Source organism: Brachycentrus maculatus, unplaced genomic scaffold (assembly GCF_059751285.1).
Source record: "Brachycentrus maculatus isolate JH-2025_06_01 unplaced genomic scaffold, ASM5975128v1 h1tg000222l, whole genome shotgun sequence".
Classification (NCBI taxonomy): Eukaryota; Metazoa; Arthropoda; class Insecta; order Trichoptera; family Brachycentridae; genus Brachycentrus; species Brachycentrus maculatus.
The window spans coordinates 209,206-233,847 of record NW_028280973.1 but is presented as its reverse complement, the minus strand read 5'-3'; the positions used below and the strand labels follow the sequence as shown (position 1 = coordinate 233,847).

Here is a 24,642-nt window from a genome sequence, read left to right as displayed (position 1 = left end):
GTATTCACGTTGTTATTAATGAATGGAAGGTAGTAAACGAAGACTGGTGACGCGTGGTCATATTGTCGTAGTGTCCTGGTGACGTAGTATTGTAAATCGTGAATCAACAGGTTACCCGGAATAACATAAAAAAGTGTCCTGTCAAATGATTCTTACGACCGACATTTTATTCATGTTCTTTACTAACACAAGCTCCTTTTGATATGTAATAAGCAAAATATATTTTTTTAAATTATTTTTTAATCCATATAAATAATAATATTAAATAATATATGTGGAGGATCTTTGTTCGTAGTATATTCTGTATGTATGCATCGAGTCCCCTGTCCCATAGACTGAACGCTCCTATCATCTTCCATCTCTCTCTAACTCAACCGTTCTCCTCATAGCGTGCTCACTCTCCCACCATTCCAATCACCAGTATGGATATAAATATACTAACAATATTTTTTGTATTTTTAATTTAAGTTACACTTTGTAAATAAGTATTTACTAAGTAAAACTTTCATTAAAAATTTATAGATTTATACTACAAAGTGACTGCCGTATCAATAAATAAAAATAATATTTTTCACCTAAAGAATAATATGATTTCCAAAAAGATTTATAATATATTTTATGGGCAGGGGGAGATATCAACGCCTTTCCAGGTTTGCTTGCTTGCTTTTTTTTACTTCTGACTTATCCACTTTCAGGGATTTAGAGTGCGTGAAAATTCTATGTCTTCTTAGGCGTTCCACTGCTTCCACTTCCAATCACATTTGCAACTTAAGTCTGTTTCACCTTTCGTCCATCACTCATTCTTTGTACATTTCCGAAACATTTTCACATTTCCCTAATTCTCTTGAAAGATAACGCACGTTAGGTCACGTGTATTCACTTCACAACAATATGTAAAAAAAATAACGTTTTGAAATTAGAAAAATTAGTGCATTCATGGTTAATCTCTTAAATTAATTATAATTTTTAAAAAGTGATACAATAAAAAAAACAACTGAAAAGATTTTTCTACTTTTATTTACATATGTGGAAAAATCTTGCTATTTCGTCATTACGAAAGAACTATGAAATACTTAACTTTTAATGGAAAACACTTAAAAGCCTCAATAAGCGGGACAGACAATTAAAATACATTTAATTAATCTTGAGACGGAGCTTTCTTTCTTTTATTTTGTATGTTGTATCCAAAACTATATATTTTGCATGTGCATTGTATGTGCATTGTGAATGTGCATTGTATATACTTATTTTTACAGTTTGAATGTGCATTGTATATTTTTACACCATCCAACTCCATATTGTCTTATGAAAAGAAGAAGAAGAAGAAATTGTGGTGTGTTTTATTTTATTTTAAATACACAAAATTGAATCCATACAAAAGTCGATTAATTGTAATGTTTCAATAATTGTACAGACATTGACTTAAAAACATGTCATAATTACTTACGATTTAATTGACTTAGTACATGGGAAAGGAAATGGGTAAGGAAAACCAGGTACTGAACGAAAGAAAAAGAGTAAAGCAGCAACGTTGTATAGTCGTACTCGTACAAGTTTATGTGAGTTGTGTACAATGCTTATAAGGAAGAGTCACGGGGTAATGATAATGACAAATTATTCAAGTTATACTGATTGAATAGGCTTTTACTTCTTAAAATTCCATGATCCCATGATTATCTCATCTTAAGTGGTACATATTACACAAACTGAACGAGGAATGATAAGGAAATTATTCTATTAGGTATTATCAATAATTTTTCATTACCATGCTAATTTTTAATAGCCTCGCAAAGCAAAACAGCTGTCTTAAAAATAACTTTGATTTTATTAATAATAATTTTGAAACAAGCTAAGAGCGTGAAAATTAAGAATTCCCAATTGACTCTATAAGGTATTTATTATTATTATATTTATCTCTATCACATCAAATACCTCAATTTTTATACATTCACACGATTACGTAACCAAATCGGTGATATATTTTATTTCATGCGTGTAGTAAAAATAAAAGTCGGTGGATATTAATTTTAGTTTTAAAAATGTAGTGATAAAATATTATTTTTCCCACATAGATTTTATAGCCATGCCTTTTAGCCGTCTCCCTCCGCCGGTCCTTTCCTTATCTAGCGCTCCCATCAAGTATAGAGTTTCCAGCATTGCTGTCATCCGTTCAACATTTCACATACTTGCTTAGCACGACAGTGTACATGCCTCGCCGGTCCCGCGCATAAATTGCGCCCGTCTTTCCCCCGAACATTCCGCGCGAGAACGAGCGAAACTTGTACGGGAACTATACTTCGTATACAGCCGTACAAGTTTCGCCGACGTTTTCGTAAGATTTAAAGAAGAGTAAAAGAGAAATTTGTGCGGAAACTTTGTCTCGGTTTTGGTGGGCGCAAGTTCCGAAGACATTATCGTAAGGGAGTGAAGTTAGTTCGGGCGAAACTTGTCGCGAGCGGCTGTCCGTAAGAAAAAATGGGATAAAAAGTCGAGTCGGTGTTCGGAGGAGAGTCGAATTTTGAATTTCGAGCGAATTTTGAAATCTTTTGGCGCTTCTAACAGGAAATGGTGGAATTTCAAATTCTAACTTAAAACGTAAGAAATAAGAACGCGATATACGATATACTTACTTACGTAACCAAAAATATACGTAGCACGTATATTCATACTTAGTTTAGCGTAAGAGAAAATACATACATATTAAGATTTTAAAGAAATATTATATTTTGAGAAATAAAAAGACTGTGTTTTGATCCACTCACATTTGTGTCACAAATGTGTCACAATCACAAATGTGAGTGGATCAAAACACGAAGTCTTTTTATCTCTCAAAAAATATATCAATATGATCCACAAAGTTAATGCTTTCAATATTCAAAACATTAAAAAAAATAGTCTGGGAGGGTTTTAGGTTCCAAAAACGATGCAGCCTTTACTTTTAAAAACTTATCAGGTCAGTTCATACTTTAAAGGACCTGGGACCGATATTTATTATAGGTATTTTGACTAAGATATTTCTTGGATTATATTTTGTACAAACATTTCTTCGTAGAAATGCATTTTATGTACCTAATAAAATAACAATTACATATATATATATATATATATATATATATATATATATATATATATATATATATATATATATATATATATATATATATATATATATATATATATATATATATATATATATATATATATATATATATATATATATATATATATATATATATATATATATATATATATATATATATATATATATATATATATATATATATATATATATATATATATATATATATATATATATATATATATATATATATATATATATATAGTTTTTTTCACATGTATTTTATTTGACCGGTGACCGGGTTTCATCGTTGCCGACATCATCACCAGGATTGTCGGTAACGAAGAAATCCGATCACCGGTCAAATAAAATAAATGTAAAAAATAGTTGTTGTTTTATTACACATGTAATTTAGGTGTTTGTATTTTTTTGTTTTATAATAAGGAAATATTTGTATCATTATACTAACAAATATTTCGATTTCATTATATTTTTGTCAACCTAAGAAATCAGGTCGTAGAGTGGGTTCGAACCTATATGCGTATGTATATTTATAAATATATTTTTAAACTTCTTACCTAGAAAAAAAATCCTTTAACCACCCTCATGAATTCCTCTCCTTTCCTTCTCCTTCCTGCTAAATCTATTATTTTATATACTTAATACCCTTTTTTTAAATCTCTGAATGTTTTTTAATAGTTTTATAACATAAACGTGGAATTGTTTAATTGGCTTTTTTTAACCTAACTATTTTGTGTTAATGTAATGTAATGTCTTTTATTGTTAATGTAACTATTGTTTATTATATCTTTTTTTATATGTAAGCTGTACAATTCCCGAATAAATAAAAAAATAATAATCAAATAAAAACCTAGAAACTCTGACTCCTCGATACTAACCACGGGACCACAACCTGATATTGTGACGCATTACAATTATTGATGTTTTAATTCATTTAGTTAACAGCATTGTTATTTCATGGCGTTAAATTTAGTCACTAGTTTCGGGAGAAGGCCTCTCTTTGACAGGTGATTTAAATAACCTTTCGTTGGGAGGAATGCCGATATTAAATTACAATGAAACTATCAAATTTACACTAACCATATGTTACATTTAAAACCACAAAAGTAATACTTTTAATTAATATAAAAATCAAAAGTAATCATAATAACTTCGTGGTGTTGATATATAGTTTATGCAGTTTCAGTGGTAACAATGTTCTATTTATTTGATTGATTTCAACATTTTGTTTGAAAGAAAGGAGCGTGCGGTCCCTAAAAGCGATTTGTTGAAGTTACATATAAATTTACTCGATTTATAACAAAACAAGTCAATATAAACGTCACCTAAAAAAAAATCTTATATGAATAAATTATTCCCAATGTTTTGAATGTGTCCAAATTTTATTTTGAACAATTGACCGATTTGTGAGCAAGTATTTGGACCCACTCTAAATGTATAAAAATAACTGCTCAAATTATATTTTTTTTTATTATAACCCTTATCCGCACCTAATGGTGCATAGGGCACTGCATCAAATTGACGCAGTGTTATCTTGATCATTACTTACATGAAGGCAAGGTGATCACTCTTGCGCTTCAGGAACCAGTCCAGGGTAATATTAAATAAATATTACAGTGTTAAATCACTAATATTTATTTTTACCCCCCCCCCTGGGAATCGAACTCGGGACCTCCAGCACGGTAGCTAAACACGCTGACCATTACACCACGGAGGCGGTCAAATTATAAGCTACATAAAAAATGAAAATCCTGTTTTAAAGCGTTTCTCAGTTTGTAAAAATAATCCGGAGTTTGTATCTGGCATACAAATAAAAGGGTCTATGCTAAATAAGACCTTTTCTAAATCCAACATAGATGGCTGTTGTACACTTGCAATCATCCTTGGTTGGTGCAACCTAAAATGGGTGGATAAGGTTTGTACTTTTAGAACTGTTTGGATAAGTTGCACATGATAACATCGCAGCAATTAGGAAGTATATCTCATAGGTAGGTAAGTAAGGGAAGTAGGATATATAATACATAAGGGTTGAAGGGGAGAAGGAGAATATCCAAGGAGGGATAATATAATTTTCCAAGAAAAAACAGTAATGTTTCAGACGTGTCTTGAAGGTTGTCAAAGAAGATGCATTTGTCACTTGGGGAGGTGATTTATTCTATATTCAGGCAGCCTGGACAGTGCAGGACTTACTCACGAATTATGTGTTATGTCGTGGAGTGGAAACTGTTCTCTCGCGGATGACATATTGACCATCGTCGCAAAGGTATGTCAAGTTCTTAACAAGTTTTGTTGCACTGGGGGTAGAGATGTTGAGAAGAATATTGTAGAGGGGTGAGATAGATTATATTTCAGTGACCTCAGAGAGAATTTTATTAAATTTATTTATTTTGCTTATTATCAGAAACTTTCTACTAAAAATGATGCTGTTGGTGACAAAATGATAAAATTAGTATCCAGAATTGCACACTATTTTTTACATCCAGCCAAATATATTTATTATAAGTACGTAAACTGAATTTTTAAAAATTATTTTAAAAAAAACATTAGTTGCCTCAGAAATTTCTCCTTGCCTATTTATTTATAGGATATTTAGTTTATATATCTTAAAAATGATAGTGGATGTATATAGTTTATAATAAATAATAATAAAATGAATAAGGTTGATCAGTAAAAACAATACAAAAGATACAAAAAGACACAATAGATTCAATATCTTATATCTATCAAGATTTGTCACATAGCTCATTTATTTGTCTTATTCGTCTTGTCATATCGCTCACTCCTTTCAAGAATGTCATAAATCAAAAAACTAAAACTTAAAGTTTAAAAATCTTTTAAGGTAAAACCGTTTTTTTCTCAATTTGAAAAATATTTAGTATATTTAAAAAAAAAAATTAAACAATACCTTTTCTTCAAAATGCAAAAACAACACATTTTGCCCTGTAACGGGTAAATATTAAGTTAAAAATATGCCTCTTTTGCTGGATATAGTACATTTTCTGGGCTTTACGAAAACATGCACAACTGAAAATTGACGATTCTTGATTTATGACATTCTTGAAAGGAGTGAGCGATATGTTTTTAAAAGACACCACTGAATCCGATAGATCTTTACCATATGTCCTAATTAACTCATCAATTTTGTCAATTGAATACCGTTTTTTTGCACATTCTGTTTCCAATTTAAATCTTTCTTTTTCAAAAATTATACTTCCCCACAACTAAATCTTGTGATAACGTCTCATCACATTCACAAGTAGAGTTTTGTCTAATTTTAAAACTGTATACTGACTTATACTGAACCTGCCAATGAAAAAGTAGAAATAAAATACTGAATTCTCCCAGAGGCAGGTACAAACTAATACAATATGTCTTTTGTCAAACAAAACGCATCGTGAGTAATTATCAGATTAATAGCGTCGGGATATGCGTCAGCTTCGGTTTCATATAGGGACTGTAATTTACGAGACAAAATGATGATTTTAGATGGACGAGTACAGGAGGGTGAGGATCTGCATAATTTACTTTGATTTATGACTTTCAATATTGAACCAAAGTTTTATCATACATATTTTTAGAATTCGAACACTATCGTGCAAATGAAAAACGGTTGGAAAAAAATCGGAGCAGAATTGTTGTAAAGTTTTGAAGATAGTAATTAAAAGTGCAAAAATGGTCACCTTGCCTTCATGTAATTCGAGATCCATGTGACACCGCGTCGGTCGGTACGGATAGTGGTCAAAGAAAAATATATGTACACACTCTTTCTGTAAAATATAATGTTATGTAATTTAGGAAAAACATTTTTTATTCCGCCTTCGTGGTGTATTGGTCAGTACGCTCGGCTATAAATATAAAAATAATCAAAATAAATTTAAGTGATTTTTCACTCCTTTACATTTTTCACCATATTTATTCAATATAACCCTGGACTGGTGCCTGAAGCGGAGGGCGATCACCTTTCCATCATGTATTGACGATTAAGATAACACTGTGTTTATATGATGCAGCGCCCTATGCTCCATCGGGTGCGGATGAGGGTTTAATAAAAAAATATATATATACTGCGAGGTGCCCTTAGGGTGGCTTTCAAAAAGTGTAATTTTAATGTACCGTAGCAGCTATAGCCTATAAAATGTCTGATCCGGTTCGTAATCTACGTGTTTCCGATAATATCACGAATCGAATCTCGATTTTCGACTTTAGCAAGTACATATTTGGCTCTAATTTCGAGTTTTCCATTAGAAGTGTCCTTACCTAGTAGTTAGGGACACTTTGCATGCATCACGCACCATACAGTTTTTTAGGTGCGCTCCGTACAGTCCCGTTACCACTTCGTCTCCTATTTGACACCTGTGTACATGTCACTGTTCTGTCCTGTTCCCATAGGAGTTATTGCAGTGAGTCCTCTCTTTTCTAATATTCTTTTACTACCTCCAAAAACTAAGAGTAGGGCATCATCAGCATATTAAATGTAAATTGAACGTAAAATCGCGATACAATTTAAATTCATATTTTCTAAAAATTTCTTAGTTAAAAAAAAAATTGATTTGCAAGAAAAGGTCTCTCAGGAAGCCTAGATGCTTCTGTATTAGATCTGGGATACGGATGCTGGAATGATCTGGGATCCATCCCTTACTTTTCCAACTCGTCCCTCATACAATCACCATCCCATCCTCATCACGTCACCATAAATATTACATATTACACGACTATTATTTTCTTTTGTTGTGCTCCACTTTACTCTTTCTTGGTCTTCCTCTTCCTCTTTTCACGTTTATTTTCCCCTTTATGTAATGAGGTTATTGCGTCGCAGAACATGTCCTGTCGTCTTTAATTTTTAGATATTTAAATAAGATAATAGTGCCACTATCGTAAGATACCTCAATGGCGCTTTGATTAAACTCATAAATATTTTTTTTATTGAATTAAGGGAACAGAACATTGTTTAAATGATTTTCAAACAAAAGCGTCTTTGTATAATTTGTAAATATCATATCACTCTCATAATTTCTATTTCCCCTAAATTTTGCGTAGGGTTGAAAATGTTTGATTTGTTTTTCCTGCTGTACAATGTTATTTACTATAACTTTAATCTGTAAATGGATATTTCCTTATTTTAAACTTATGCCATCAACAATTAAATGTAGAAATTAGTGAAACAAAATAAATAAAAATACATTAAGGGAACGTTCGTCAAATTTAGTGCGCTGGTATGATATGATCGAAATTTTAGATATGATCGAAACGTGATACGTCTTTCAGATGATTCGTCTGGAATACATACCTACTCTGGAACTGTATAATGCGTTGTTTTATACATAATAAGACAGATGCTATATTTTACCGTTTCGTCACCAGTGCAGTTCACAAAGTAGCGGAGTGATGTGGCTTCAGTATAGAGCAAAGCTCCCTCTTTCGGGGTAGGTATCTACATACTTCATAGTTTACTCTTATACAGTCTACACAAGTGTTTAGGTATAGGTGCATATCTATCACCTCCCCGAGTAGGTGCACGAGTGCTGGAGGGGCTGGAAGCTAGAGAGTCGGAGTGCCATTCCTCTCCACGTTGATCTCCGGGACTGCGGGGTGGCAGCGCGAGGGGACCATCGGGGGGGGGGGGGGGAAGGGGAGCAACAAGTGAAGAAAAACAGCCCTACAGAGATGTGGGATGAAATGAAATGCGGAATAGAAACGCTCCAGTTTACCTATCTTCTACGTAACGTACAATATATCGGTACTGTAAAGGCAAAGGGGTATATCTGTCTCAGACCAAATTTTACAGGAGAGCAAAAACACACTTGCGAAATTAAATATTTTGTTCGGATGGCATATGTACATATCTTAATAAAACCAAATAAGTATTGCAACTACAGCTATACCCTTTTGCTAGAATGGAATACACTATTTTAGACATTTTGTGGAACAAATTTAGAAAATGAAAAATTTGACAGATATACCCGTTTGCCATTACACTACCGATATATACGTAGGTACAGAGTTGTGTTTTAAAGGATTTTTGGAAATCGGAAGATTAAACGTTGAAAGGCTTGCAGGTACCTACTAGGCACTAGCAGTGGCTGGTAGAGACTTTTTAATAAGGGTAGGTAGCAGGTAAAAGCGTATAATTTGTCATTAAAAAAAAAACACAGAAAACGACATACTTACTTACATTCAAGCACCTTATTTTTGGTTTGGTTTCCACTAGAGCAGGGTAGGCACTAATGATTTGCCTACATGGAATTAACGTCACTGGGTACAAAGTATCTATGATATTTCTTTAATAATAAGGTTTTATCTAGTTACATACTAAAATTTCCAAATAAAAAACGGCACTGGACCACCATAAAAGATAAAACATATATGGTAGGCTTTATGGCAAAAGATTCACCGAAAGTCCCATATAGATAAGTAGGTATGCAGATTAAAATAATATTTTTTTTACTATGGGAGAAGGTTTGAATATTGTAGGGTAATATTGTATAATAATAATAATATATTTATGGCCACATTTTGGTAAAATTCCTCCACAAGGAGGATATAAGAAGGGTAAGACGAAGAGTTGTGGAGAATATTATGATAAGTGTACATTCACCATTCTACCAATTATTGACAACCACACTACTCAAATTTCATAAAGGTCTCTGCTAAAATAAAAATAAAAATTCAACTCAAACCTATGGTTGAATTAATTCAGCACCATTTACATGGTGCCGCGAATTAGCATGTGAAAGAAGCTGTCAATTGAAGGATAAATCCAATTTCCTAAATTTTAGTAGTGTGGGCAGAATAGTGAATGTGTATAAAGTGACCACTTTAACTAGCCTATGACAGGTCGTAATTTCTAAAAATACCTATACTTCCATATTCTTCTTCTTCTATGGCATGTTGAAACATCAAGGTGATTTTAAATCTTTAAATATCCGCATATATTGCAAATTACCATAATACATATCAATAAGCTTTTATGTAGGGCAGGGCATGTGTACCTACCTTTAAGCATAATTATATCAATATAAATGACATAAAACTAGTTATGATTTGACCCGCTTTCTAGGGACAGTGTTGCACTATGTGCATAATATTTATTTATGTACCCACATAATTACTATGTACCTATACTTACAAAACTATAACTCATTACTCATGGTGTTTTCTGTGGAAAAGAAAATTTAGTTAACTACATAGCTTTTCATACATAATAGTTATTTTAGGTAAATAGGTACCTTCTAACAAGTAACCTACAACGTAAACTGCCGGTTTTTTCTAATTTCTTGAGGTACCATATTTACCCATTCAAAATTTGCGTTGAGATAATACGATAAATTAATATGATTTATTTATTAATCATAAATATCACATCTCTAAAATATGTACATTATAATATGCGTTCTAATATTATTACCTTATCATAAACCTGCGCTGTTTTATAACTCACAAATATTAAAAGATCTTTCGAACGCAATACCTACACTCTGTTCGTAACCCCTGATGGTGCATAAATATATTATTTACGCCAAGGCAAACTAATCATTCCTACGCTCGTGTGTCAGTCGAGTGAGATATTGAATAAATATTATAATAAAAAAGAACTTATATATTTTTTGACCCCCTTGGAAACTAATTCAGGACATCCAACACTGTAGCCAAACCCGCTAACCACTATACTACGGAGGGGGACGATATTTACATAGATGCATAAATACCTCAAGATAAAACCTAGATTTATATTTTTAAGTAGTTTTTTTGGAATGGACAATAGACGCCATTGAGTATTTGAAGAACCACAAGGTACCTACAAAAACGCAGTTTTAGCCTCCGAGAAAATTTACTACGATGTTGTATGAAGCGCCGCGTCGGTAAAGCAGTTCGCTACTCATCGACAGACAAGCCAACTGTCATGGCGTTGCGGTTTCGTCGCCGAGATTGATTTTCACACATATTTATTAAACCCGATCGTTATTCAATACAAATGAAAATGTAAAATTATTCACCGAAAATATGGAGCCATCTTTACGTACGTTGCTATTCAAGTTTTGTGCATAGTGAGTGCAAGAGTGAAGTTATCGGCCATTGCAAAATGGATAAGAAAAACAACATCCGTCGTGCTAAACGACAGTCGAAGGTTTTAGAAGATAACTACTGGGATTGCAGTGTCTGCACCTACAGGAATACTGCGGAGGCATTTAAATGTCTCATGTGTGATGTCAGAAAAGGTTAGTTCAACGGCTGTTTTCTAAGAAAAACTGTCGTAAATTATTTTAGGTTAGGTTTGTTATCAAACGCGGTGTTTTCTCGTAATGTATTGATTATCTTTAGTGAACCCAATAAACTATAAGTATTTAGATAAATGTCCCATTATTATGACTACTCGAATCAAGGAGAACGGGGATATTTTCCTTTATATGTAATGAAGATAACGGTATTTTAGGTTACTGACCTTTCATGAAGGGAGTCGTCATCGGACCAGTGGTGTGTTATTGATTTTTGTGAAAAGATTTTGTGCTCAATAATCATGAAATTTTTGGCCCTTATACCTCTTATTCAATATCTTCTTTTATCTCTATCTTAAAATATGCCAAAAATGCACAAATCAATGATTTCGTGCGTACATTGATAAATGTGTATTCATAAATATGCCAGAGCATATGTTAAGTAAGATATGTAGGTGAAAGCCAGAACATACGCATCGAATATAATATTACACTTTATAGATATTTTATGACATATATAATTATGTTTTAAATGAAAATACTGCTCTTTGAAATGTAATATACTACATAATCGTCACTTGTACCTTTGTTGTAAATGATTATTTTTATTATAATCCCTTGAAAATTAAGGATACATAATAAAAAGGGTGGGGTGGGTGATTGATGCTGTAGGTAGGAATGTATAAGAAAATGCTTTTTTAGATTCAATTTTATTTTTTCCTTGTAGAATAATTGTACTTTGTTGTTTTTCAAAATTTGAGTACGAGCGTCCTACTCGTATTGCTAAACATGGTGAACTATACGACCGAGTCAACATCGCGTCCATCCGATGCGGTGCCCTATGCACCAATGGGTGCGTTAAGGGACTAAAGAAGAACATAATTTTGTGACCAGGTCACAAGAGCGAAATGAGCTTCTCAACCAAGGAGAGACGAAATTTAAGATAAGCCTTGCTGGCATTTCTCTGCAGGAAATGGCTGTTTCAAGTCCACTGTTTCTTTTAGTTTCTCAAAATGTAACTCGAATCAAACTACGTACGTGTATAGGCGATTTTTTTCTTTATATTACTATTTCAATTATTATTTTGAAATAATACTGAAATTATCCACAAACGGAATACAAAATATATAATATAAACTTTTACACTTCACAATAGTAATTTACGATGAAAAACACTATTACATCGCAATTGTTTCCAGTGAGTACTTCTATCGTACCTCCTACGTTAGACCTTCGACTGCCATTTTTGTTATGATGGAACAACCATCTCGAAATCAGCCAAATAAAAATATTTTGTTTGCTTTTTAATAAAATACTAAATGGATAACATTTATATATTTTTAAAGTGGTAAATCTTGATGATTTTTTACTGATTAATTTGAAATTATTTATTAATCGAAAATAAAAACCGTGTCTGATGAAAAAAAATGAAGTACGACAAACATGGCTGGTTTAAACCTAAAACATTTCACCTTCAGAACTGTACATATATTACATATTGATACATGTTTTAAGATATAAATGTATTTACAACTTTTTGAATGTGTCCAAATACTTGTCCACAAATCTGGATTATCTCCGCTTAGGAGTTATTTTATACATTTTTTGACATCTCAACATAGATGAAGAAAAATATGGAAGTCTCGCATGAACTGAATTTGATCAATATACCTGGGGTTTCGAAAATTTATAGAACTGGTGAATGTTACACGTGTGTAAAGTGATCACTTAACATATTCTTCTTCGTCTATGTTGAGATGTCAAAAATATAAAATATATATATTTAACCCCTCCGGAGACGGTCAACGAAATTGTATATTTTTATGTCACTGACGTATAAGTCGACAATTGAATTGACCGTTTCCGCGACGCTTTAGAATGCTCGTGTAATGTTGCTCGAATAATTTAATTTGGTGATTGCGTCGCTGCATCTTACCCGTAATTGAAATATATTTGAAAACGTACAGGTTTTTTTGTTTCTTTGAAATATGTACCTGTTTTATACTTTTTAAAGGCCCTGGCGGCTATCAATAATATAATACTTTTACGTCACCGATGCTCGTCAGTGACGTCAACTCGGTCAATATTATACGGATCTAAAGCGCGTTTCAAAAACATTATTTTTTAATTTACTCTTATGCGCGATTCCCAAAATTCCAATTCTAATTATGTTTTTTTTTCTTTTCCGTGCTTCCTTGATCTACAGGATTGAAGTCAAGGTAATTCCTCAAACTTTTTATACCTATTTTAATGTCGCACGATAAATACCCATGGGTTATATTATAATTTGAAAATATTCATGTTAAAAGTTAAAAGAAATAACGAATACAACCGAACAGAGGAAATTTGCATGTTTACATGTTTGGAAATCATATCCGTTTTAAACGTGCTAACCCTGCTTACCCTTGACCCCTTACCATTAACTTGACGAGTCAACGCTTGTGATAACTTTTTATCCATGTTATTGGGGCCATACTACAATATTCCCTCGTATCGCGACACATCCTTTCCAAGTCACAACCTTTGTTTGTGACCTATGATAGATAGCAATGCGAGCGCGTATCGCTCACTCCTTTCAAGAACGTCATAAATCAAAAAACTTGATTTTTCAGGAGAACGTTTTTAAAGTTTAAAAATATAACACAATGTATTAAAAATAAACATCAAGCCACTTATTGAACTTTTTACTGTGCAACAGATCTTTTTAGGTAAAACCTGAACGTTTTTTCTCCATTTGAAAAATATTTAGTATATTAAAAAAATAATTAAACAATACCTGTTCTTCAAAATGCAAAAACAACATTTTCTGCTTTGTAGCGGGTAAATATTTAGTTAAAAATATGCCTCTTTTGCTGGAATATAATACATTTTCTGGGCATTCCGAAAACACGCACAACTGAAAATTGACGATTTTTGATTTATGACGTTCTTGAAAGGAGTGAGCGGTATGTGCTCACTCTTCCAAAAGGAAAACGGTTGCATGAATATTCTTTTTTCCTTACTCTTTTGGAAACAATATCCCGGGCTGCTGTACGGAAGTTAAGGATTTAACTACGTAGTGAAGATAACTTTAACATTACTTCTGGACTTTGATTTCTAATAATGACTTTATTTTACCGTAAAACGTTGTTGATCCGTATTATTACGAAGTTAATCAAAGATACCGAAAAAAAAAGAATTTATAGTAAGTACGTAATTAGTTATCTACACTTCTAGTTAAAACGTTAACTTTTGTCTTGTAATCTTAAGCTTTATAAACTCAGTACTACTACCATCACGCCATTTCCCCGCAGGGGTTGGCAGAGAGGATGGAACGCCACACTCTTCTGTCCTGACATACACTCCTCGCTTCCTTCACATTCATACATCTAGTCATACATGCCCTCCTGTTGCGCAGACTTTTGAAATATAAATGTATAAATTCAGTACAATAGTGATATTTTGCACACGCCTTGCAGCTAACTTTATATAAGTCAAACGTGCTAACGTATTGTAACGTTTGATTTGACCAAGGGCAAGCTAAACGCTGCATCGGGCACCATCGTGCATTGTGCGAACATTGCAATTGGAGCGTATTTCTGTTATGTATGCATATATTAAATTTTTAATCAACGTTTTACTTACTAAAAACCACTATTTCTTAAAATCCACTGTGACACGTGTTTCGATGCATTCCGCATCATTTTCAAACACCGATGCGGTGTACTTAAATTGTCCGCCTCCGTGGTGTAATGGTCATCGTGTTTAGCTACCGTGCTGGAGGTCCCGGGTTCGATTCCCAGGGGGGGGGGGTAAAAATAAATATTAGTGATTTTACACTGTAATATTTATTTAATATTATCCTGGGCTGGTTCCTGAAGCGCAAGAGTGATCACCTTGCCTTCATGTAAGTAATGATTAAGATAACACTGTTTCAATTCGATGCAGGGCCCTATGCACCATTAGGTGCGGATAAGGGTTGTAAGTAATAATAAGTATAAACTTGAATTAAAAATGGATAGATTTTACCACAAAGTGGCTGCCGAATCAATTAATGAAAGCATATATTAAATGTTAAAATCAAATACTGATTTTGATAGTCTCCTAAACTAAATTTATTGTTAAAAACAGATAAAAATTATTTAAAAATAAATCAATTCTGTAACGCTGCATGAGTGTGTAGCCTTTCTTAGGCTTACGTTTTACTCTATTATTTCTGAGTCTGTGCCGTGATTTGACATTGTTGAGGGGGAAAAATGTACATATTCACAGCTTAACAATTTTGTGTCTTTTGCGTATGGTTCAGGATTGATCCCGGGTTGTAACTGTCAGTCGGACATATCAGTAGTGGTGAGTTTTCGAAACATTTTGACGGGAATTTAATGGGTACATATATCGCTCACTCCTTTCAAGAACGTCATAAATCAAAAATCGTCATTTTTCAGTTGTGCATGTTTTCGGAATGCCCAGAAAATGTACTATATCACAGCGAAAGAGGCATATTTTTAACTTAATATTTACCCGCTACAGGGCAGAAAGTTTTGTTTTTGCATTTTGAAGAAAATGTATTGTTAAATTATTTTTTTTAATAAACTAAATATTGTTCAAATGGAGAAAACACCTTCAGGTTTTACCCAAAAAGATCTGTTGCACAGTAAAAAGTTCAATAAGTGGCTTGATGTTTATTTTTAAAACGTTGTGTTTTATTTTCAAACCTTAAAAACGTTTTCCTGAAAAATCAAGTTTTTTGATTTATGACGTTCTTGAAAGGAGTGAGCGATATGTTTTTTTTTTTAATAATTTCGTTAGTATGTTCAAGTTAGCTTGGCTTTAATTAATGCTTGAATTTTTTCAATGTTCCCAATACTTGCCACCCGCAGCAACTGTTTATTTGCATAACGAGTTCGATGAGTACTTCGTCTTTTTAAAAAATGTATATATTTTGGAGTCGATAAATATTCCATCAAATGTCTGGTTTCTTTAAGGTTATCTCTTCGGTGACCTCAGCCATTCTGATAGCACTTCGGAGAGAATGTTTATTTATGACATTATTATCTGAACTCGATAATTACGTGCTTGAAATGGTGTATAGGGCAGGGCACTAAATAGTTAAACAAAGATAAATTTGCGTTTAAAAAAATTCAGTAGGTACCTAATAATCAGCTTTCGAAATAGGTGGATGATTTTATTCTAGAAATAGTAAAAAGTCCCCAGTCGGACTAAAGCAGATAAAATATTCTTCTTCCTCCAACCCTTATCCGCACGCATTGGTGCATAGGCGACTGCATCATATCGACGCAGTGTCATCTTGATCGTTAATTACATAAAAGTAATGTGATCGATCATTCCTGAACTTTAGGTAGGTACCAGTACAGAGTGATATATAACAAATATTAACGTGAAAAATCACTTCTATTTGTTTTGCCCCCCCCCCTCTGCGAATCGAACCTAGACCTTAAGCACGGTAGCGAAACGTAGCCAAACGCGCTAACCACCATGAGATGGACAACAGAAATATATTATGTGTAACAAAACGTATTTCTAAGAAAATTACATTAAACATTTTCGCTTTCCAGCGTCCATATAGTAACTGAATTCTCCTCATATACATTTCATATCAGAGCATGTTTTCAAAAAAATATAATATATCATTTTTATTGTTCTAAAGTTACTAATAATAAATTGGTTCGCATTTGTCTCGTTCATGTGCATTGGCTAAATATATAATAATAATTCTACATTCGCAGCAAGTGGAACAAATTGACCCATATTTGCATCAGAGTATATAATGAATATGTATCATCACTTTGTGTTACATCGCTGGGACACTTACCATCACATCCAGCACTATACTTGCATCGCATCCACACTAGCTGCGATCTAAAATATACTTACTGTAACTGTTACGCAACATTCTTTAAATTCATGTTTATAACATTGGGTGAATAGGACCTCCAGTCCTACCGCTATTTGAAAGCTAAAACATACATATATAAATGCTGGACTAGGCTGGTCACTTTGCCGACTAGTTAGTAGTCGGCAAGCTTGTCTCCCGTTACTTTTAACAGTCGAACCAGATTTTTATTTTATTGAAAGTACAAGTAAGTATTGAAAGTAGGTACAGTGGAACCAAATAATGACATATTTTTTTAAAAATCTTGTTGAAATTTAATTAAAAAGAATATCGAGGAAATAAAACAACCTCATAACTAACTAACTAACTAACTAACCATCACGCCGCTTCCCCGCAGGGGTAGGCAGAGAGAATAGAACGCCACACCACTCTGTCTTTGCAAACATTCTTCGCCTCTTCCACGTTCATGCATCTCCTCATAGTATAATCAATATGTATGACAAGCTCATAACGCGAGGAAGTGCCAAATCGTAAAAAAATAAGTTTAAACCGCAATTATTATTTAGATTTTTTTTACACTTGATTTTGATAGTCACTAGGCAAGACTTGAAAAATGACAGTTAACAGCTGTTGCCAGGAGCTGACTACCGAATGACAGGACGAGGTTGCGTTTGAGAGTATGTCGTAATGTTAAAGATCGGTCGTCAAACGTCGTTCAATAATAAAAACAATCGTTTCGGTACTTATTTGGTTTACGAGTTATTTTTAGTGACTAACGAGATAGAAGGCGACGTTTATCGATCGGAGAAGCTCTTTTTTAGCGATGTTTAATTCGGATTTTTGTGTCAGGTACGTCCACAAGGAAGCCGCGCTTGAACCAGGCGCTGGTCGCGCAGCAGGCGGGGGCGGCGGGCGGCGCGACGGGCGCGGCGGGCGCGGCGGGCGCGGCGGGCAGTGGCGCGGCGGAGCGCGGCGCGGCGACCCCGGCGGGTGGCAAGCGGCGCGGCGCGGCACGCGGCCGGCGCCGCCGCTTCCCGCCGCGGCTGCGCGACGTGGACCGCTCCAGCGGGCAGGCGCGCGAGGTGACCGTCAACAGCGTGACGGTCGTCATCACGGAGTACAAGCGCCGCCCGCCGGCGCCGCACGCCAGCGACAACGAGGACTCGAGCGACACGCGCCCATGATGCAGCCCCGCCCTCGGTGAGTGCGTCGCCGCTTCACATTGGCGCGAGACACCTTTCACCGCTGCAATCTTTGGTCCACATCTCCATCGTGGTCGCAAAACTGAACTTTATGTATTCTTTTTCTTCTCCGTCTTAATCCTCATTACTGAGGGTTGTGAACCTCGTGGAAGCAATGACTCTTCTCCAGTTATCCCCTTACTGCGCTTCACGTAGCCCTCCACTCGATCGGACCATCGTGTTGGCATCTTCCTCTCCAGGCTACCAATCGCAACCAGTCGTTCCAGGCTATCCTCATCGCTTCAAGCAACGTGTCCAAAGAACTGCAGAATCCGTCGTGTACAAATATCGGCCTAAGTCAAGCCATCCAAGTGTAGATCCTGACGAATAGACTCGTCGGTGCGTCCATGTTGCTGTCCATGAAATTCGGAGCATGCGCCTCCAACACCACATTTTGAAAGCGTCAATTTTTCTCCTTTCTGCTGCTTTTATGGTCCATGTTTTAGCAGCATAGAGAAAAATGGAGTAAACCAAACTCCTGACAAGCTTTATCTTGGTGTTGTTTCTCACACCCCGGTCTTTCCTGATTTTGTATAGCTTAGACATTGCACTTTTGACGATGGCGATACGGCGACTGACCTCTCCTTCGCAAGTTCCTTCATTGCTTATTTGAAATCCAAGGAAAGGAAATTTTATTTACATACCAGTCTTTTTCTTGTCGCCTTATTGGCGACTATTTTCGCATTCCTCGTCTTAAGCAGTCAATTTGTTGCTATCCTTAAAGGAAAGAAATATTAATTTTTTGTTAGTCTTTTATTCTACGTTTAACTAACTGCTAATAAGTATTTTATTTTTCTTTCCCAAGTTATTACTGCTTACTGATCTTTTTGTTCCTTTGAACATTTGTTTAGTTATTTTTAACCATCTATCATTTATTTATTCCCCTTTCATATATTTTTTCTTCTCCCCTAGTAACTTGAGTCGTTTGACCTCAGACTGTGCATATCTCCCTTTAATTATTTTTTCTTTCTTTTAACGTTTTGACTGGTTCCCTACTGCTAAAATATATACTAATATTTTTCTAAGTTATTGATATATTAATTCAAAATATTGTCATTTTGTTAAATTCTACATTGTGCAAGTAATTTGCGTGGTATTTTACACGTAACATTTTTTTTTAAAGGCATCTTTGAAATTATATTAGAGGAGGCCAACAATTTTATTAATCAACTCTTTTATATGTGTTCTAAAATTGTTAATACTTTTTAATAACATTATTTTTCACCCTGTTTTTTGTTGCATTTCTCTGATGGAATAAAACTTGAAATATTGTTTAAAAAGTCGTCATTTTTTTCTCTCATACACAGTAAATAAGATACCTTTGATAAGATGACTTTGTTACAAAACTGGAAACTACCCTTTTGAAGTAAATAAGTGTAAGATGGTAAAAATAATATAGAGAAATCTGTTTTGATGTAAAAAATGCATTCAACCTTGTTGGTTCGTTCCCGGTGCCCCATGCACGATTGGGTGCAGACGACCAAGATGAAGAGTAGAATATATACTAGTATGCCTACATATGAATTTATCGCATTATTGATTGCAGGTTTGGTGTGTGTTGTGAACCTCGAGAGGCTTGACGAGGATAGTGACGACGTGAAGAATAGCGCTGAGTCTCCTAAGTAAGTGGCGGTGAGTGGTCGTGAGCGTGGGTGAGTGGCCGTGAGCGGCGGTGAGTGGAGGAAATCGGGACTCTTTATATTACTGTTAACCCACTGCCAGTCCAGAGTCGACCCAAATATTACATGACTTGTGTTCAATTTATTTATTGCAATCCTTTCCCTATTCTTAGCTAGACGTAAATCAACTTTTGTTGTATTTTTTTATTTTTTTTATGTGCGATCTATATTAATTTCAATTATTTAGATACGTCTCGTTCATCATGTAATATTTCCAAAAATCTTTTGAATATAATATTATTACTATATAATATATTACTAAGTCCTCACTAAATGTTGAAATTGATTGTATGTTAATTTTTATTAATTTTATTTCACCACGATATTTCATGACGCAGGTACTTATTTAATTAATTTTTATTTTATTCTACAACATCACATACAAAAAAAAATCACTAAAGAATACACAGAAATTTGAGAATTAATGTGTGTATTTTATTATTACATTACATTTTTTAATATAAATTATTTGACAATATATTGATTGACAGTATTTTTTTCAAATGGTGGATGCGATAATTTGACAGTTACACGTCGATGTATACAGTTGAACTTGGTTATAATGGGAATAATCAGCGTTATTTTATTATACTCCATATATCCAGTGAACACTGGAACTACTTTTCAAAAAAAATATATTAGGAGTGGGCAAGATTCGTTTGTTCGGAAGAGCCACATCAGTAGATCTGTATCACTAAATGATCCGTTTACCCTGGTAATGAGGACTTAATCTACAGGCATGTGTAAAGTGATATTTTTTCTGTTACTATCATATCATAGTGATAAAATGCAAAACCAGAAAATAAATAAAAAGCATCATCGCTAAAATCGGCGAAAACTTCAAATCGCTTTGCTATAAGGGAGCATTTCTGCACATTTTGCTTCGCTCGTTGGACTTCCAGATCTCGTAATGTACAAAATCACAAAAGAACCGGCGTATTGTCCTTGTTAAAATATGTAAGGAAGATTTAAAGGATTAAACTGTCAAAATTTTAATTGTAAGAAAAACGCACATTCTTGACGCCAACGGTTGTTTCAACAGCATGAATTGAAATCGCTAATCTTTCGAGCCATGTTGCCGCGGAGATTGCCGCGAATCCTGTTGGTGCATTTCGTCTGTGGCAACTTGTAGGCACAGGTTTTAGTGGCATTGCTACCAACATTCCAAAGTCATGGATATGAGTAATGATGCAATATGTTCCCAGTTTACTGCTTTTGCTTATTTCGAAAAGTGAATTTCGCAAATGAAAATGATAAATGAAATAATCGACATTTCGGATTTATATAAATACAAAGAGAATTTGAAATATCCTTTTATATGTGGAGTATGTTAAATGCGACATTCCTCGCGAAAGAAAATTGTCCATTTCTGTTCTCGATATAACTAATTTCCACTGTATTCCATGTAAATTAATTATTTTCTGTACGATCTAATTTTTATTGATTAATTTAAATGATGCCAGTAAGTAATATAAGGGTTGAAATATTTTTACATTAAAATTAGACATACCTAATGAAAGTTACCTATGACGAAGACGTTGGAAAAACACTATTTAAGGTCGAAATAAATTAAATATTGCAGGAAGTCTCTTTTTTTAACAACTTTTATTTTATAATTAAAATGTAACTTTGTTTTAAAATCACTATAAATATTGTATACATAAATTTATAGTGATTTTAAAACAAAGTTACATTTTAATTATAAAATGGAAAAACACAAAATTAGTGCTTCAAATATAAATTATGAACTTTTGTTTGCTTTGAAAGTTTCATTTTATCGTAAAATAATTGAATGACCATACTGTAGTAGAGCAACTGTCAAAATATTTTACGAACTTAGTACTTACACTGTACTAAAATTGAATTTTTTAAATATGTAATACATATACGCAAAAGTCCTACGAATTGTTTTATATAAAATCTTCCTTTAAATTATAATTTTAAATAAAATTAATTTTGTTCCTCCTTTAAGACTCCGGTTTACCTGATTTTATAGATTATCTCTGTACCTTTTGCACTACATTGTCCAATGATATAAAATCTAAAGTTTGTGTAATAAAAATAAGATATATTTTTTCCATTCGAAACAAAAATCTAATAAAATATTAAGTTGTCAACGCATTTGTACTTTAGTTGCTATTATTTTGCATAATATTTATGGTTCAGAATTCAATTTGAAAAATCGGTAACCTAAAAATGAGTTTTTATTTTAAAATAATTAAAAAAAAAAAATTGAATTCGTCTTCTTCTCAATGAGCCGCTTTACACTGAAGGTCATGTCAATTTTCGTTCTGTCTGCAGGCGCTGTAAGCAGCGACTTGAGTTTTAATTAAGCCAGGATATACCATATGTATTCTTCATATATTTACATACTGCATTAACCTCCCACTGTCTCGTCTAGTAAAATACGTATTTCGCATTTCTCTCCTCTCTTAAAATGTCCAAAGTACCTACCTACTCTTGCTTTCTTATATTTATAAGTACGTCAGGAAACTAAGTTGAATTAATATTTTATTTTTAAAAAGTGCGAACATAGCTAATACCGAATTGTTTTTTCAGAGACTGGAGTCTTAAATTAAATATTTAAAATCAATTAATTTCCAATATTTTCCTCTATTTTATATTTATTTTAATTAGAATAATTATTTGATTCGCAGTAGGAACATTTGTAATAATACCTAATTTAATTAATAATAGTAAGTAATATCCACTGATTTAAGTTAACGGATACGTCTTGTTCCCGATACTATTATAATTTATTCCCATTATTATTTTTTTTATTATATTAAAATAAATTGTTGAGTACTTTTTACGAACATTTTTTTCTTGAATTATATGGTAATCTGTGGTATGTTTGATTTCTTATCGTCAACCGTGCTCTCTTATCCCTCAACTTTAGCCATAGTCGAATGAAATGAAATGATATCCGTATGTGGTAGCTCTTAATTAACCCTTTCCGGTCCTATGTCGAACGTCATTCGACATTTTTTTTTTCATCAGTTTAGTGTACAAGCAAACATATTTTATCTCACTCGTATTTACTATAAAATGTAATAATAAAAGACAAGGTTGTATACATTCAAAATAAAAATAAAATTTTAACACAAGTGTAGTTTTATTTAAAAAAAAACTTGGATGGATTGTTTAACCCTGTAATGCTGTTATTCTATTGTGGACCTGGCAGAATTTTTTTTAAAAAAATATGGACCGGAAAGGGTTAACTGGTTGTCGCTCCACCGATGCACGGTTATGGTAACCAAATTCTAGCTAGGAATAAGCAAGTAGCTCCGATGACTGGGGCACTCGGAGGTTGCATACCCGCATTGTAACTTGAAAACTACTAATTTGTACCAAATTATAACTTATCTTAATTATATATTTTTTCGACTTGTTTTTTTTTTTAAAGAATAAGGTAGCCACAGTTGACAGTACCTATTTTACATTTTAAAAAAAAACATTTTTTATCATAGTATCTTTTAAATAGTATTATTAAACCATATCTGCATATATATTTAAATAATATATAAATGTCTATTAAAATGTATGTATGGATTTATTATAGATATAAAAATCTTATTGTTAACTACTTTTTTGTCTAATCTTTCTTTTGAAATCGCAAATTCAATCAGTGCCCTATGCAATAAAAGGTGTAAAAAAATACTGTACTATCTGACAAATTGTGTGTATTTTTATTTTGTGAATGTGTGACGAAATTTTTGTATCCTGTGTTTTTATGTATGGATGATAGGAATGTTGTAGGTATTATTGTGGAATACCAGTGCAGAGTGTGGAGTGTTTTAAGGGAACAAGAATAATCTCTGTAAGGAATAAATGAATTATTAAATTATTTTTTATGTTGAATAAAACCAAAAATTATAAAAGTACATTTATTTTTTATTTTTCACTATCCTATCCTATCCCATTAAAAAATATATATATTTATTATCTACCAAATAAAGAAGCAATAATTGTGCCAACACATATTATACTATATTTGGATATTTTGTGGAATGCAAATGATGTAAGTGAAGAAGCTCAGGGCGAAGAATATTATTGTTATACAGGTGGCGCAAAATTAATCATCCAAATATGTTTGGAATAAGTTATTTACTAAATTTAAAAAAAAAGAGTGATGGACATACTCAAAATCTTGATTGGAAGTGGAAAACATGATATCCGTCAAATGGCGGCCGCCAGTGTTGATACACATTTGTGCCCGTTTTATCAATTTGTCTACTGCAGCTGTAGTTTACAATTTTCAAATATGATTGACGTATGACGCAATTTGCAAAAATTATAACACCTTCCGATAGTGTGATTAATTTTGTGCCACCTGTAGTAAATGGCTAGTGCGCTCGGGGTAGCATACTCATACAACATTATACTGTGAAATTGAATCTTTATTAATTTCTATTCAAATCGGAAATATCGAATATAACGTAAACTTCGAATGATCGTGACTCGAATTTTTATAAATATTCTCAGCTTAAAATAATTGATTTAGCTTTTAAATTAGTCAAAGAGTATGACGTAAATGTTATATTAACTAATCGCACCGGTACTTTTGACCACATTA

General features: G+C 33.2%; 1 protein-coding gene and 1 long non-coding RNA gene across 3 annotated transcripts; one reads left to right on the top strand and one right to left on the bottom strand.

Annotated features, from left to right (window-relative positions):
- Positions 1-10,968: 10,968 nt before the first annotated feature.
- Positions 10,969-21,693, top strand: RYBP (ring and YY1 binding protein). Of its 2 annotated transcripts, XM_088264288.1 has the most exons (4): positions 10,969-11,316; positions 13,520-13,532; positions 17,996-18,346; positions 19,934-21,693. In XM_088264288.1, exons 1-4 carry the CDS (start codon positions 11,181-11,183, stop codon positions 19,965-19,967), a joined length of 534 nt encoding a protein of 177 aa, XP_088120414.1. In that variant the 5' UTR covers positions 10,969-11,180; the 3' UTR covers positions 19,968-21,693. The 2 variants fall into 2 exon arrangements, with proteins under 2 accessions (XP_088120414.1, XP_088120415.1); XM_088264289.1 differs by lacking the exon at positions 13,520-13,532.
- LOC148306840 (uncharacterized) lies at positions 21,012-23,050 on the bottom strand. Its single transcript, XR_015837943.1, has 2 exons — positions 21,759-23,050; positions 21,012-21,668 (listed from the first exon to the last, which is right to left on the bottom strand). It is a non-coding gene; the product is annotated as an uncharacterized LOC148306840 (long non-coding RNA).
- Between the last annotated feature and the right edge of the window lie 1,592 nt (positions 23,051-24,642).